Source organism: Nicotiana tomentosiformis, chromosome 1 (assembly GCF_000390325.3).
Source record: "Nicotiana tomentosiformis chromosome 1, ASM39032v3, whole genome shotgun sequence".
NCBI classification, from domain to species: Eukaryota; Viridiplantae; Streptophyta; class Magnoliopsida; order Solanales; family Solanaceae; genus Nicotiana; species Nicotiana tomentosiformis.
In genome coordinates this window covers 94,190,017-94,205,009 of record NC_090812.1, presented here as the reverse complement: position 1 = coordinate 94,205,009, position 14,993 = coordinate 94,190,017, and the positions used below count along the sequence as shown (strand labels likewise).

At 36.3% G+C, this 14,993-nt stretch overlaps 1 protein-coding gene across 2 annotated transcripts; it reads right to left on the bottom strand.

Annotated features, from left to right (window-relative positions):
* Positions 1–903: 903 nt before the first annotated feature.
* Positions 904–5,670, bottom strand: LOC104111210 (protein DEHYDRATION-INDUCED 19 homolog 3-like). 2 transcript variants are annotated; one of them, XM_070187868.1, is made up of 5 exons: positions 5,328–5,670; positions 4,602–4,801; positions 3,731–3,806; positions 2,910–3,165; positions 904–1,419 (listed from the first exon to the last, which is right to left on the bottom strand). In XM_070187868.1, exons 1-5 carry the CDS (start codon positions 5,374–5,376, stop codon positions 1,311–1,313), a joined length of 690 nt encoding a protein of 229 aa, XP_070043969.1. In that variant the 5' UTR covers positions 5,377–5,670; the 3' UTR covers positions 904–1,310. The 2 variants fall into 2 exon arrangements, with proteins under 2 accessions (XP_070043969.1, XP_070043970.1); XM_070187869.1 differs by having other exon boundaries at positions 904–1,416; positions 5,328–5,666.
* Between the last annotated feature and the right edge of the window lie 9,323 nt (positions 5,671–14,993).

Here is a 14,993-nt window from a genome sequence, read left to right as displayed (position 1 = left end):
TTTGTAGGATTCTCCCTATTTATTTTTGTCGGTTGAAGGTTGATGAGATCAGAACAATATCAGGCAAAGAAAACTTGGTGCCAAATTTCGTACTAATTCCAATATAATAACTAACTCCCAACAACTTATTTGTGAGAGTTCGGCCATTTGAAGAAAAGACATCGGATTATACAAAGTGTTCCTAATGCTATGATGTTGACACAATCTGGTTGGCGGCATTTTCTAATTCAAAACATTAAAGATTTGGTAAAATGTTACAATATCATAACTCAGAGTTACTCTCAATACTTATTCCAGTGAAAGAAATTGTACCGTGTTAAAAGGTCATATGGCTTCCTTCGCATTTAGAATATCACAAGATGTTTAACATCGTTTGATATAGAAACCTGAAGACTTCATGGACTAATCAAATTGAATTGGAGTGATATTTTCAAAGTGCTCTTTCTACCATCACTAATTCTTTTTTGTTTTGTTTTTATTATAAGGAAGAATCACAATAACATTTTAAACTCTCTGTACAACAAAATGAGGGTCAGAAGGCAGCAAAACTTTGTCCAAAAGAAATAGTAAAGCTCGATCAACGTAGTAAGTCAGTCTTTTGAAGACAAGAGAAAGGGAGAATTCATCATTCTTTGTCCGATATAATTATTAGTACCCATTCTCCATGATAGCCACATATTGGAGTCGTTTGCTGGATGTCACTGTTTGAGTAGCCAATCCTAAATTAGTAGTCTTTGATAATCTACCTATTCCGCGATAACTTCCATGTCTTCCCCATCTCAACATGTACAACTCATGTTACATAATTCTCAAACGATCTACATTATTCACTCTGCTTTTTGACTATACGAGGATAAAATAGCATGAAGCAATGTAAAGCTGAAGAAACTTGCACATGAGCAATTCAATGAATGACATGTAATTTCTTTTGCAAAATGTGACAATGACCGTAAAAATGCTACTTCATAATTAGTCCTTTTGGATCTTGACTATATGAATGAAGAATTTCTGTTTCCAGTCACGGATAGTCAAGTGCATGATGTAGTATAAGCTACATCAGCTAAGAGGGAAACAAAGAAAGAGAAATAGCACGCTGAAGTCACTTTAATTGAAAGAATTGTGTTAAAGCATGTTAACCGGACATATCTTTGTCACAGCAGGGAGCAAGTCAACTACAAGGTGAACACTGCTTTAACTCCAACCAACAGCTTCTAGCTGCTAATAAATTAATCATCATATTTCGCGGAGCATCTTCAAAGAGCTTCTGTGCCAGTATCCAAATAATGGAAAAGAAGCATTGATGTTCAGTCTCATAAATAGTCTTCGAGTATGGTGGAGAGCAATAGTCCTTTTACAAATTCAGATCTCTGGAACTTCTCTTCCTGATCCTTGTCCATTGAAGGAAACGGTTGGGACCTTCTTTGACAAGGATTTGATTAAAATGAAAAGAGTCAACTTTTACCATCCAGGCAAATGTAAGTTAGGAGGTAGCAAGAAATCAAAAGGATAATACGTGCTTTCCTAGAATAACATTTAGCAAGCATTCAGGAAAAGATACATCTAAAGTTCTCTACACAATTCAAGTTCCAAATTCAGTGCCATGGACACTTAAAACAATGTGGTATGTCCTGCTATGTTCATTTCAAAACAATCATTTTTTGCCACCTATGCTTGAGTTACTCATGAAACAAACACTGATCTTGCTAATTGAAGGAAAACAACATCAGAAAAATAACCAGCTTCTATGTCACTCAAGGTTTGGCTCAGGAAAACGTTTTTGTAGGGCTAAATGAAATATCGTTCAAAATGACTAGATAAATCAGAAAAGGGAAGGCATTAAAGGGAAAGGACAAAGTGAAGAAGGATGATGAAGATCAAGAAAGATCTTGTTACATATATAGTAAGAGAAAAGGAGAGAACCGTTGGATGAAAGCATCAGGTATCAGAATTAACCTTGGCGTGCTCCTGGTGCTAATCAGATTGAAGGGGATAAAAATAAATGGTGATACAGTGTCTTCCTGACAATTTTTTGAGAAGAATGCTTAAATGACCTTTTTTTTATTGCCCTATTGTTCACCTGTGATAACAAAGTAATAAAATTTGGGAGAAATGACCCCCCAAAAAGAAATGGTTCCATGAATTCTCGAAGTTGGCTTGATTTTAGAAGCCTTCTGAGTGAAGCTTTTTTAACTATTAGCAAATGGAACTACAGCATTTTCCTTAGCAAGGGAATAACAAAATCCAAAAACTTGGCAATCATGCATTGATGTTCCTATTATATTCCCTACAAATTGTTAAACTAGGTTTTCTCTCACAATTTCAGATATATGTAAAGCACTACATATCCAGCATAGGCAAAATTTCTAAGGACACCTCAGTTCTCGAATTAATCGAACTTACTGCCAAGGTCACTTCTTGCATAATCCAGAGATGCGATGCATACAAGTATAATCAGCAGCAATCAAAAGCAAAGTCAAGCAACAATGCTCTATGCACATTAATCATTGTTTCCATGAACGATCACATTTAATGAAATTTAACCAAGCAAAAGTATGAGGAACTTATCATTGCCAGATGAACGAAACTATAACTAGTTAGCTATCTATCGAGCTTGTGTGCTTCGGTTGTCTCCAGTGATCAGATCAAGTCTGGTTCTAAGTTCGAATTTAGTTACAAGCTGTTGTTCTTCAATTAGTTTGCAATGACAATAATTGATAAAGGACAGGCTTCTAACAAATGGAAGAAATTGAGTTGAGTGTGCCTACTCCTATATATCCAGCTTTCTTTTGTCCACTAATTTGTCCTTTTTCATCATCGTGATCAGTGCCATTTGGTGTTGGCAGATGATGAGAGGTAACACATAGAACCATGACCAAACTGTTGAAATTAAATCATAATAACCTTCTTACCTTTCACTAACATGGTCATCTAGGCTGTTTACAGATGAACTTGCTTCAGCTGAAGTGCAGGATTGTCTTGTATGAAATCTTTTGGAAGGCTGCTGATTGCCGACAAATGATAACAGTAACTGGTTGGTTGCCGTATTAGAGGAAGGAGTGACATGGCTGGACTTCTTTTCCAAATAAGCACTCAGCAACTCTTTCCTCAGTAAGGATAAGGCCGAGAAAGATCCACCATTTTGAAGTTTCTTTTTACTGAGAGCTTAAGGTTTGTTAAGGTAAATCACCTTATAGCTCCACATGCTCATATGATAAACAAAATATAACATTTCTCCTAAAACAATGATTGATGCAGAATCATGCTCAAGGAAATAACTCAGATAAACCAATAAACATGAAAGTTGGCAAGTTTTTTTTTTCTTTTTCGGATAAGGGAAAGAGGGCAAAGTTAATAACATTTGGAAGCAGCAACGCTACCTTAGTGTCGCTTTATTAATAATATTTAATTATAAAAAGGAAGGCATCTGCCACTACCTTTCATTAAGCATAATGATTGATGAACATGTTAGAAGTTATGAATTAGACAACACACAGAGCAAAATTGAGAAGCTACTGCATTCCAGTTCACTATATAAACAAATATCAAGCTCGCTAATCCAGACTCACCCAACACAGAAATTTCTATATTATCTTCCCAATTGACTATAAAGAACAACTACGAAACTTGATTTGCTATTCTCTTACAACCAGCTATGAAAAGTCAATAACTCCTACACTTAACCTGACCATGTAAAGCTGATAAATTGGAATAAAGGAAGTGAAGGATATTTTTAGTATACTTTCATGTTGCACGATGACATGTGTAGCCATATTCGTTCGCACCTTGACAGCACATAGAGGACATATCTGGAGATAAAGAAACACAGATCATAAGAAATTCAGACTTCAAAAGATTAAGGCTGAAAATACAATGGCCATAAGATAATTTCACACAACACTGAAGTACTACTGTTCGTTATAAGCAAACATATCTCAGATTGAGACAGTATGCAAATATGCCAAACCAATTGAATGTTTTTGTATCAAATTCCTAGGATTACAAAACTCAGGCACGAACTGCAATAATTGAAAAGTTGCAGTTAGTTTCGTCCTAATAGGAATCATCAAATAGAGAAAAAGGTACTTTTTGGAGGTTCCAGCTCAGTGTAAATCAAATAAAAATCACCTTTCTCCCAAAACCCTCTCATTTGCTCGAAAAGTGGATAGTTCTGTGCTTCTTGGTCATATTGAAGGAACATTTTATTTATTTAGGTTTGCACCACACTCTCACATGCATCTGACTTCTTTTCTCACGAGTACATGGATTTTTTTTTTTTAATAATAGGTAGGTGATACTCAAACTCTACCTGATACAACCAATTAATCTAAAAGTTCGAGACATTCAAGAAAGCAAGCTGCCCTAACAATCGCCACTCTACCACTAGACTTTGTGTCTTCACAATCAACAAGTAATGACCTTTAAGAAAGTCTCCACCAATGGCAGATGTGAACAACAGCCTCAATCCAACAGGTGACTATCCTTATCCTAATTTAAACCCTTCAAGAGCAAACTCTCTTCTAAAAATTATTAAAGAGAAGACAAAACCAAAATTCAAAAATACTTCCAACATGAAAATGAAAGAAAATATAGGTATTGTTTACCCCGGTCTTTGCCTCCATGCGATGCTCGCTGTCAATGTGACAGCACAATCCAAGCATATCGAAGTCTTCTGAACAAAATGGACATGCCAATTCTGTTTTTACATTTTCATTGTTAACATCTTCATCATCACCCTCCTCCTCTTCTTCTTCTTCTTCTTCTTCCTCCTCCTCCTCCTCCTCTTCAATATCCACACAACCATCTATTTCAAGATTCAACATGATTATGCCCAAAGAACACATAGTCCGCAAATACACAAATAAACACACACAGACACAGACACACACGCACACACACAAAAGCAATACATATTGTTCCCCTATGTCCCAAAAGATTTGGCATTTCTTTATTTCCAAGAATCAAAGTAAGTGGATTTTGACCAAAAACAACAACTACAAAAACAACAACAACAACAACAACAATAACAACCCAGTGAAATCCCACGAGTGGGGCTGGGAGGTCAGTATATATGCAGACCTTACCCCTGTCCCGAAGGAGTAAAGAGGCTGTTTCCGATATAAGCTCGGCTCAAGAAGACTAAGTGGAATTCAAAAATGTAATTTTTCATGTATGAGAAGAATTGAAACAACTAAAATGATTCTTCCCATAGTTTCCAAGTATCTAAATTTAAATTTTAAAGAACAAATTAATCTAGTTCGATTTAGCCCCTAAACTTAGTCGGATAATAAAAATTGCCAAATAAACAGAGACGGTTGAAAAAACAGTACCCTTTAAAGCAGAGAGCAGAATTTCCCAATCGTCATCATGATCATCCATTGAGAGTTTGCCTGTAGAAGAAAGCCTAATTCCTATAAATAGAAAATACCCAGAAAATATAAATACGTAAAGATTGTATTTATGTATACACAAAGCTTATAGGGTTTTAGGGCACTTTTGAGTAGGAATTTTTGGTGGTGTGTGATATGTGAAAAAAGACTATTGAGACCAGAAGAAGAAGAAGAGCGTCTGCCTCTGGTAGAAAGCTGAACGAAAGGAAATGGGTAATTAATTGGGTCGGGTACGAATCGGGTACCGAAATACCCGTGGACTCCCGCGTTTTCTGGTCAACTCACGAATCAGTCACAGCAGCCAAATAATAGAACCAGCCTAACGATTTGTTTATTTATATTCTTTTGTGTAGTTACAAATACAATCTGTATTTTTGACATTTTAAAATATTTGGCACAACATTATTTCTGAAACTTTTCTAACTTTGAATAATCTAAGTTGATCAAACTATTCACTCTTTAACATTGACGTGATATTTTTTTCTCTTTTAATCACTATGTTTATTTTCTTCCATCATCATTAATATATTGAGTTCTATTTTCTTAAACTCAATACCAATTATCAAGTCAAACACCTGTCACAAAATGTAATGGAAGAAATATTTAATTACTTTGGTATCTATTTCAGTGTTAGCAGTCAAATTTATTTATGTATCCATATCTATTAATATTGGACTTGAAGAGTAATTTATATTTGAATGATTACCTCTATTATATGGTTGATGACAAGTATTACAATAATGTATGGCTATGTATTCAAGATATTTTTTTAAATCGAATGTCATCGAAGGAATTATGCATTTAAGATGCAAGGTGAGAATTTTTTTTCCTTTTCTTTAGTTTTTGTTATTTTTTCTTTAGATATATTATAAGTAATACTTTCTTGCCTTTTGTTGTGTTTCTCCGAACCCCTTTGTGTACTAACAAGCACAATTCCACTAATAATACTGAGTAGTACAATTTTATTCATGTATCGGGTAAAATTGATAAATGACAAGTGGATGCTCGTACAATTGACACATCGGTGAAGTCAAATAAAATATGAGTCAGCAAATGGATGGCACCGGTTACAAATATGTGACTGGTGCTGAGTGTGTTCCGAAGACACTGGAACCAGGGACGAGAAATCTGATCCGGTTGGGAAAAGCAGCATTCAATGAGCAGCCGTTATAATTTTTTTTTGCATTTATGCTTAACCGTTATGCAACCATCAAGAGGTGTTTTATTCATATTAAAGAAGATCTTGATTCAGGGATCTTGTCCCCCTGATTTGAGCTATATGTCACGACCCGAAATTCTCACATTCGGACCATGATGATGCTAACATTTCACTTGCTAGGCAAGCCAACATTAGAATAATATTAACTATTTTTAAATTTATTAATAATCAAAGAACAAATGCGGAAATAAAGTCTGAAATATAGTGAATAATCCATAAAAACAACGATGTCTAAATACCATCCCAGAATTGGTGTCACAAGTGCACGAGCTTCTAGAATAATACAAATAAAAGTCTGAATAAAATAAAGCTGTCTAGAAATAAACACACAGCTAAAGTAAAATAGACGGGGACTTCAGAACTGCGGACGCCATGCAGTTATACCTCAAGTCTCCTCTGGTAGCTGAAATCCGAGCAAGACTATAGTACGCCGCTGGGACCAACTCCGAAATCTGTACAAGAAGTGCAGAGTGTAGTATCAGTACAACCGACCCCATGTACTGCTAAGTGCTGAGCCTAACCTCGACGAAGTAGTGACGAGGCTAAGGCGAGTCACTTACATTAACATGTACGCAATATTAGTAACAAAAACAAATAATAAAAATAAATCAGGTAACTCATTTATAATAATTGAAACCAATTCAGCAGTCGTAACCAATTATCATTTCCATCAAATCTGTTGCAACGTGCAACCCGCTCTCACAACATATTCACATTCAATTCTGTTGCAGCGTGCAACCCGCTCTCCCAATATATTCCTTTTAATAAGTTTGTCATATATTTATTTCAATCAAGTATATATAGACTTTTTAATAAGTCTGTTGCGGCGTGCAATCCGATCCCCTAATATTGACTTTTAATAAGTCTGTTGTGGCGTGTAATCCGATCCCCCAATATTGACTTTTTAATAAGTCAGTTACGGCATGCAACCCGATCCTCCAATATATCCAATTCAATCAATTTTGTTGCGGCGTGCAACCCGATCCTCCAATATATCCATTTACCAATTCTTATAGAAGAAATTTCCTCAATAAATTCAACAATTAATATAAAATTATAAGACAACAAGCATACAATACTTATGATTTAATTACGAAACAAACAATGACAAATAGCAAATTATTATGAAAATCAGGGAAAAAATAGGCAGTTTAATATTTAATATGCTAAATATCAAATAACAATTATAACACACAATTCAAATAGCATGTAACAATTAATGCAGGAATTCAAAAATTAATATTTGACAAAGAATAAGAGAGAAACAATTTTATAATAATTAGTTTATGATTTAAAATAATTTATGTTTTTTCAAGTAAGCAAGCAAACAATTAATTTCACGACGTATAGACACTCGTTACCTCGCCTATACGTCGCTCACATGCATTTCACATAACAAATAATTTAAAGGTTCTATTCTCTCAAGTCAAGGTTAACCACGACACTTATCTCGCTTTGCAAATTCCAATCAATTACTCAACCACAGCTTTTTCTTTCAAATTTATCTCTGAAAGCTTCAAATCTATTCACAAACAATTCGATATATTCAATACTAATCATATGAATTAATTCCATATGAATTTACTAAATTTTTGGATACAAATCTAAAATTTATTAAAATATTCGACAGTGGAACCCACATCTCAAATCCCAGAAAAACTCGCGAAATCCGAATACCTTCTGCTACGAGTTCAACCATATAAAAATTATCCAATTTAGATGTCAAATGGACCTTCAAATCTAAATTTTCGTTTTTGGAAAGTTTTACAAAAATTCAAATTTCTTCCATCTAAATCCGAAATAAATGATGAATATAGACATGGATTTGCGAAATATAATCACTTTTGGTTAAAGAACACTTACCCAATTCAAAGTCGTGAAAATCCCCCTTGAAATCGCCCAAATCCAAGAATTGAAACTCAAAAATGAGCAAAAATGGCTAAGACCTGATTTTATGTATTCTGTACAGCATTTTCGCATCTGCGACCTATATTTTCGCACCTGCGATCTCGCATTTGCGAGACAAAGCTCGCATTTGTGGAACAGGGCAGCTTGACCAGTGGTCGCATCTGCGCCCAAAAATGTCGCACTTGCGACATCGCAGAAGCGCACAAGTGACCGCAGAAGCGGTCGTCCTCGCAGAAGCGGCTTGACCATCGCGATGCGGTTTCGCACATGCGCTCATTTCTATGCAGAAGCGGAGCTCGACAAGGCTGTCCAATATCGCAGAAGCGACTGGTATTCCGTAGGAGCGGCCACGCACCTGTGCACAAAATGTCGCAGGTGCGACACACCAGAACCAGCACTGGGCAGCAGGTTCCAATTGCTCTGTGGCTCGTCCGAAACTCATCCGAGCCACTCGGGACCTCGTCCGAATATTCTAACAAGTCCAGAAACATAATACGGACTTACTCCGAGTTTCAATTCACGTCAAACAACATCAAAATTATAATTCACACATCGATTCGAATTTTGAGTTTTAAACTTTTCCATTTGCTCTTAAGTGGTTATATCTGATATCTCCTGAACGAAAAGGTTGCATAAGTGATAAGGAGAACGACTCCTTACTCGAAGAGAAATCTATCCTAGATAAGGGAGGAGTTAGAAGTTGAAGATAACTAGAACTTTTCCACCAAGGAAGAGTAAAGCATTAGACTTCTAGTTATTTCCTATTCTACTAACTCTATATATTTCAGGATGTTCTCATTTTACAGGTACGCACAAACACTGAAGTTAAACGTGAGTTGAGAGCAAAATAGCAAGGCATTTTGCAAGCAATTCTTATGTGATTCAAGTGTGCGAACCTGAAGCTACATGAACCAAATAGAAGAACCAGTTCCAAGTGTCTGTCTTTTATTATAGTTTCATTATAGTAGGGCTTTTGAGTTGTACCTTTCAGCTTTATCTAGAAGCAATTGTACTAGGTACTCTGAGTGTTGAATTCAAGTTAGAGTTAACTTAAAGTTGTCGCAACAACTAGAGGCTGGTTGCCATAAAGGGTTAGAGGTAATCCTTAGGTTTACAAAGAGTTTTGTAAATGATGTTTTTGGCTTAGTGATTTAGTAAAGTGGTGGAAAAAATCCTACTGGGTAGTAGGACATGGTTTTTTCACCTTCTGAGCCAGGTGTTTTCCAGGTAAAAATACTTGTGTTCTTTACTTTCCGCATTTATTATTCCGCAACAGTAGTATAAGGAACACATAAATGAACCATGTCCTTCTCTAATCCGTGCACGCAAAAAATTGGACACCACACAAATCACCCCCCTCTTGTGTGGTATTAAAGTACAAAACATCAATTGGTATCAAAGCAGGTTATCCTTGAAGAGGCTAACATCTTAGGAGAAAATCAAGATGAGTGCACTACCTTGAAATTAGGAAGGGAAATCCACTGCTAGGCCACCACTCTTTAATGGCCAGTACTACTCTTGGCGGAAGAATATAATGAGAGATCACATTCAAGGAGAGGACTATGAGCTATGTGACATTGTCACTAATGGTCCACTGGCTACATTGAAGAAGAATGCTTAAGGAGTAGATGTGACAAAAAAAAGAGCGGATTGCACTGCTGAAGACTTGAAAAAGTGGGAAAAGAATGCTAAAGCCAAGAAATGGCTTGTTTGTGGACTTGATCCAGATGACTACAACATAATCCAAGATTGTTCCACTGCTAAGCAAATTTGAGACACATTGCAAGTGGCCCATGAAGGAACAACTCAAGTGAAGAGATCTAGAGGAACTCTACTGTACTCTCAGTATGAGAACTTTGCTATGAAGGATGGAGAAACCATTCAAGAGATGTACACAAGGTTCACTACACTGACAAATGAACTAAAATCTCTTGGAAGGATTATTCCTGAAGAAGAGAGGGTTGAGAAGATACTTACTAGGGTCTTGCCAATCACTTGAGAAAGCAAGATCACTGCCATCCAGGAGTCAAAGAACATTGCTACTCTCCCAATAGATGAATTAATTGGAAATATCAATGCTATGAACTTAGGAGACAAACCATGAAGATGGATGTACCTAAGAAGGAAATAAGCTTGGCACTCAGAATCATTGAAGGTTCTGATTTGGAAAATGATGAAATGACTATGATCACCAAAGACTTCAAGAAGTACCTGAGGAGAGGAAATGGTTCTTCAAAAAGTGGAAGTTACAACAAGGCAAAAGCTCCTGAGAAGCAAACCAACGATGGATGCTACAAGTGTGGAAAGCCTGATCATTACATCAAAAATTATCCTTTGTGGGAAATTGAATGGAAGAAGGAAAGAGCTGAACGAAGGACTAGGAAGAAGGAACAAGTTTAACCCAAGAAAAGTAACAACAAAGGATCAACCAAGGCTATGGTCGCTGCTTGGGGAGAAAGCTCAGATGAAAGCTCAGATGAGGATGAACGAGCACTTATGGCCATTGGAGAATCTGATGAAGAAACTGAGGTAAGTGTCTTTCATCTCAAAAACAAGATTAAATTTTTATCTAAAGAAAGGTTATATGAGTTGCTACTAGAGCTAATTGATGAATATGAGGATGTAAATAACAAAAAGGAACAACTGTCTAAAGAATGTGTGATTTTGAAAGCTAAGTGCAAAAACCTGGAACTTAGGGCTAGTGAAACTGTAAGTGAAAATACTGTGTTGAAGAACCAGGTTCATGCACTTGACTCAACTGTCCTAAAGCTTATAGAAAGGGACCCAAACTAGTTTAGGTTCCTAAGTCTAACCCCTGATTTCCTTTTGCAGGTCCAAGTGAAGGGAAGCAGCCAAATATGGTATATGGATAGTGGATGCTCAAAGTATATGATAGGAAGCAAGAACCATTTTCTTTCACTTGAGGACCTTAAAGGTCTCCTTTGGAAATGGGAAGAAAGGTGAGATCATTGGGGTTGGAAAGGTAGGTAAGACTGATTCTCACTCTATTGAGAATTTCTACTTGATAGATGGACTGAAGTACAATCTAATAAGTGTATCACAATTATGTGATAGAGGTAACATGGTAGCATTCACCTCTATAAAATGCTTTATGATTAATCTTACCACTAACAAGATAGTTTTGCAGGGAAAAGAGTAAACAACATATGTGTTGTGGATCTGTCCATACTTTCAGATAATGAACTCACTTGCTTAAGTGTGTTGGATAAGGATACCCTCCTTTGGAACTAAAGACTTAGACGTGCCAGTCTAAGCCAACTCACCAAACTAGTCTTCAAGGACTTGGTGATAGGGCTACCTAACATTAAGTTGAAGGAAGATAAAGTTTGTGAGGCTTGTGCAAGGGGGAAGCAGGTAAGATCCTCTTTCAAAAGCAAAAAAATGGTAAGCACTACCAGGATGATGGAACTGGTCCATATAGATCTTTGTGGACCAATGAGAACATTGAGCAAAGGTGGTAAGAGATATGTTATGGTACTTGTTAATGATTACTCTAGGTTTACTTGGACATTATTTTTAACATCTAAAGATGAAGCATTTGACATGTTCACTTCTTTTGTTAGAAAAACTCAGAAATAACTAGGTAATCAACTTGCATCAATTAGGTATGATCATGGTACTGAATTTGAGAATGCTAAATTTGCTAAATTTTGTGATGAGCATGGCATAAATCACAATTTTTCTGCTCCTAGGACTCCACAACAAAATAGAGTAGTTGAAAGAAAGAATATGACATTGGAAGAAATGACTAGGACTATGCTTCTTTCTGGTAAACTACCCCATAGTTTCTGGGCAGAAGCTGTGAACACTGCATGCTATATCATAAATAGGTGCATGACTAGACCTCTTGTTGAGAATACTCCCTATGAGTTACTTAAAGGGATAAAGCCAAATATATCCCATCTTAGGGCATTTGGATGCAAGTGCTTTGTGCATAATAATGGTAAAGACTCCCTACGTAAGTTTGATCCCAGAAGTGATGAGGGAGTATTCTTGGGATATTATTCACATAGTAAAGCTTATAAGATTTATAACAAAAGAACTATGTGTGTAGAAGAAAGTGTACATGTAGTTTTTGACGAAACTAACATTCTTTCTGAGAGGCAGGAACATGATGATGAAGCAATTGGGCTGGTAAGAAACACAAATGAAACCATATCCCAGACTGAAGCTACACCAGAATAAGGAACATGTCCTTCCACCCAGGGAAACTTGACAAGGGGAACTGAACAAAGAGGAATTGATCCTCAAACCTCGAGGGAACCTGCCCATGAACCTATTCCTCAACAACAAAACATTGAAGGAACATCTAGGGGAAACCAGCTAGTTGTAAGACCTTACAAGTATCAATGTTCTCATCCCATTGAGAACATAATTACTGATCCAACCTCTAGAATCAAAATCAGATCTTCTTTGAAGAATCTTTGTGCTTTTGATGCTTTTTTATCTCTCTTATTGAACCCAAAAATATTGCTGAGGCTTTGCGGGATGCAGACTGGGTGAATGCAATACAAGATGAACTCAACCAATTTGAGAGAAGTCATGTTTGGCATCTGGTACCAAGACCCAATGACAGATCGTTAATTGGCACAAAATGGGTCTTTAGAAACAAACTTGACGAAAATGGAACAGTTACAAAGAACAAGGCAAGATTGGTGGTTCAAGGATATAGTCAAGAGGAGGGCATAGACTATGATGATACTTTTGCTCAAATTGCAAGATTGAAAGTAATTAGACTCCTTATAACTTTTGCTGCCTACATGGAATTCACTCTCCATTAGATGGATGTCAAGAGTGCCTTCCTCAATGGCTATCTAAAGGAAGAAGTATTTGTCAAGCAACCTCTGGGCTTTGAAAGTAAGGAATGTCCTGATCATATGTACAAGCTTGACAAGGCACTTTATGGGCTTAATCAGGCTCCAAGAGCATGGTATGAAAGATTATCAAAATTCTTGCTTGAGCATGGCTACAAGAGAGGTAAAATTGACAATACTTTATTATTGAAAGAAAAAAGTAAAGATCTCTTGGTAGTTCAAATATATATTGATGATATAATCTTTGGAGCAACTACTGATAAGTTAAGTAAATAATTTGATAAACTAACGAGGAGTAAATTTGAAATGAGTATGATGGGTGAGCTTAATTTATTTTTAGACTTACAAATTAAACAAAATTCAAATGGAACTATGATCCATCAGCAGAAGTATGTGAAAGAGTTGCTTAAAAGGTTTAAAATGGAAGATTCCAAAGAAATTGATACTCCTATAGCAACAACCACAAAATTGGATGCAGATGAACTTGGTTCATCTGTTGATCAGAAGTTGTATAGGGGAATGACTGGCTCCTTGTTATATCTCACTATTAGAAGACCTGACATTGTTTTCAGTGTTTGCCTTTGTGCTAGATTTCAGGCAAATTTAAAGAAGTCTTACTCGACTGCTGTCAAGAGGATCTTGAGATACCTAAAAGGCACCACTGACCTTTGTCTATGGTATCCAAAAGGTAGTAATTTCAACTTAATGGGATATGCTGATGCTGATTATGCATGTTTTCTTATGGATAGAAAAAGCACCTCAGGTATGGCATATTTTCTTGGCTCATGTCTTGTGTCTTGGGCCACTAAAAAGTAAAATTTTGTGGCCTTATCTACTGCTGAAGCTAAGTATATTGCTGCTGCCTCATGTTGTGGTCAATTGTTGTGGATCAAACATCAATTAATGGACTTTGGAATTGATGTAGGTTGTATCCCCATCTTTTGTAATAACACTAGTGCAATTAGTATGGCCAAAAACTCGGTTCATCACAAAAGAACTAAGCACATAGATGTTAGGCACCATTGTTTGAGGGACAACTATGAAAAGGGTTTGATCACTGTGAAGTTTTGTGCTACTGACAAGCAAATAGATAACATCTTCACAAAAACTCTAAGTAGAGATCACTTTGAAAGGAACATGTTAGAATTAGGGATGCTTAAGATCACCTAAAAGGAGCTAGTTCTAATTCAAAAATTGGTTAGAAAATTTCTGAATTTTATACATAATTAGATTAGATTTTGCTCAGTCTCATACTTTCACTAATATACTCTTGTGCCATGTGCTAAAATGTCTTATTAATCTCTAATGATATTATCTTTCTTTTCTTGGAAAATTCAGACTTACACAAGAGATTTCTCAGTGAAGAACTTGGTTCATCAAGATTACATGGTACGTACTCTCTACTTTGCATATTTTGAAATAATTATATTTGGATTATGATCAAAAGGAGAGTACCATTTAATCCTAACCTTCCTTGAGCTTATCTGTTACAAAATGAACCAGTTTCACCCAAAGAGAGTCCCACAACGTAATAAGTGCCTAGATTCTAGGGAGAGTCCTCAACGTCTTTTCAAAATGACTCCCAGTTTGATTAGACTTCCGAGCTTCTGAAAAGCTATCGTTACCCAATTAAATTCTCCCTCT

Excerpts from the sequence above, each read along its gene's own strand:
- LOC104111210 (XM_070187868.1), bottom strand. The coding sequence starts at position 5,376 with ATGGATGATCATGATGACGATTGGGAAATTCTGCTCTCTGCTTTAAAG. Across the intron at positions 3,807-4,601 it reads GCATGGAGGCAAAGACCGGG|ATATGTCCTCTATGTGCTGT; the intron begins GTAAACAATACC and ends CTTTATCTCCAG. Across the intron at positions 3,166-3,730 it reads GCAACATGAAAGTATACTAA|AAGCTCTCAGTAAAAAGAAA; the intron begins AAATATCCTTCA and ends TTAACAAACCTT.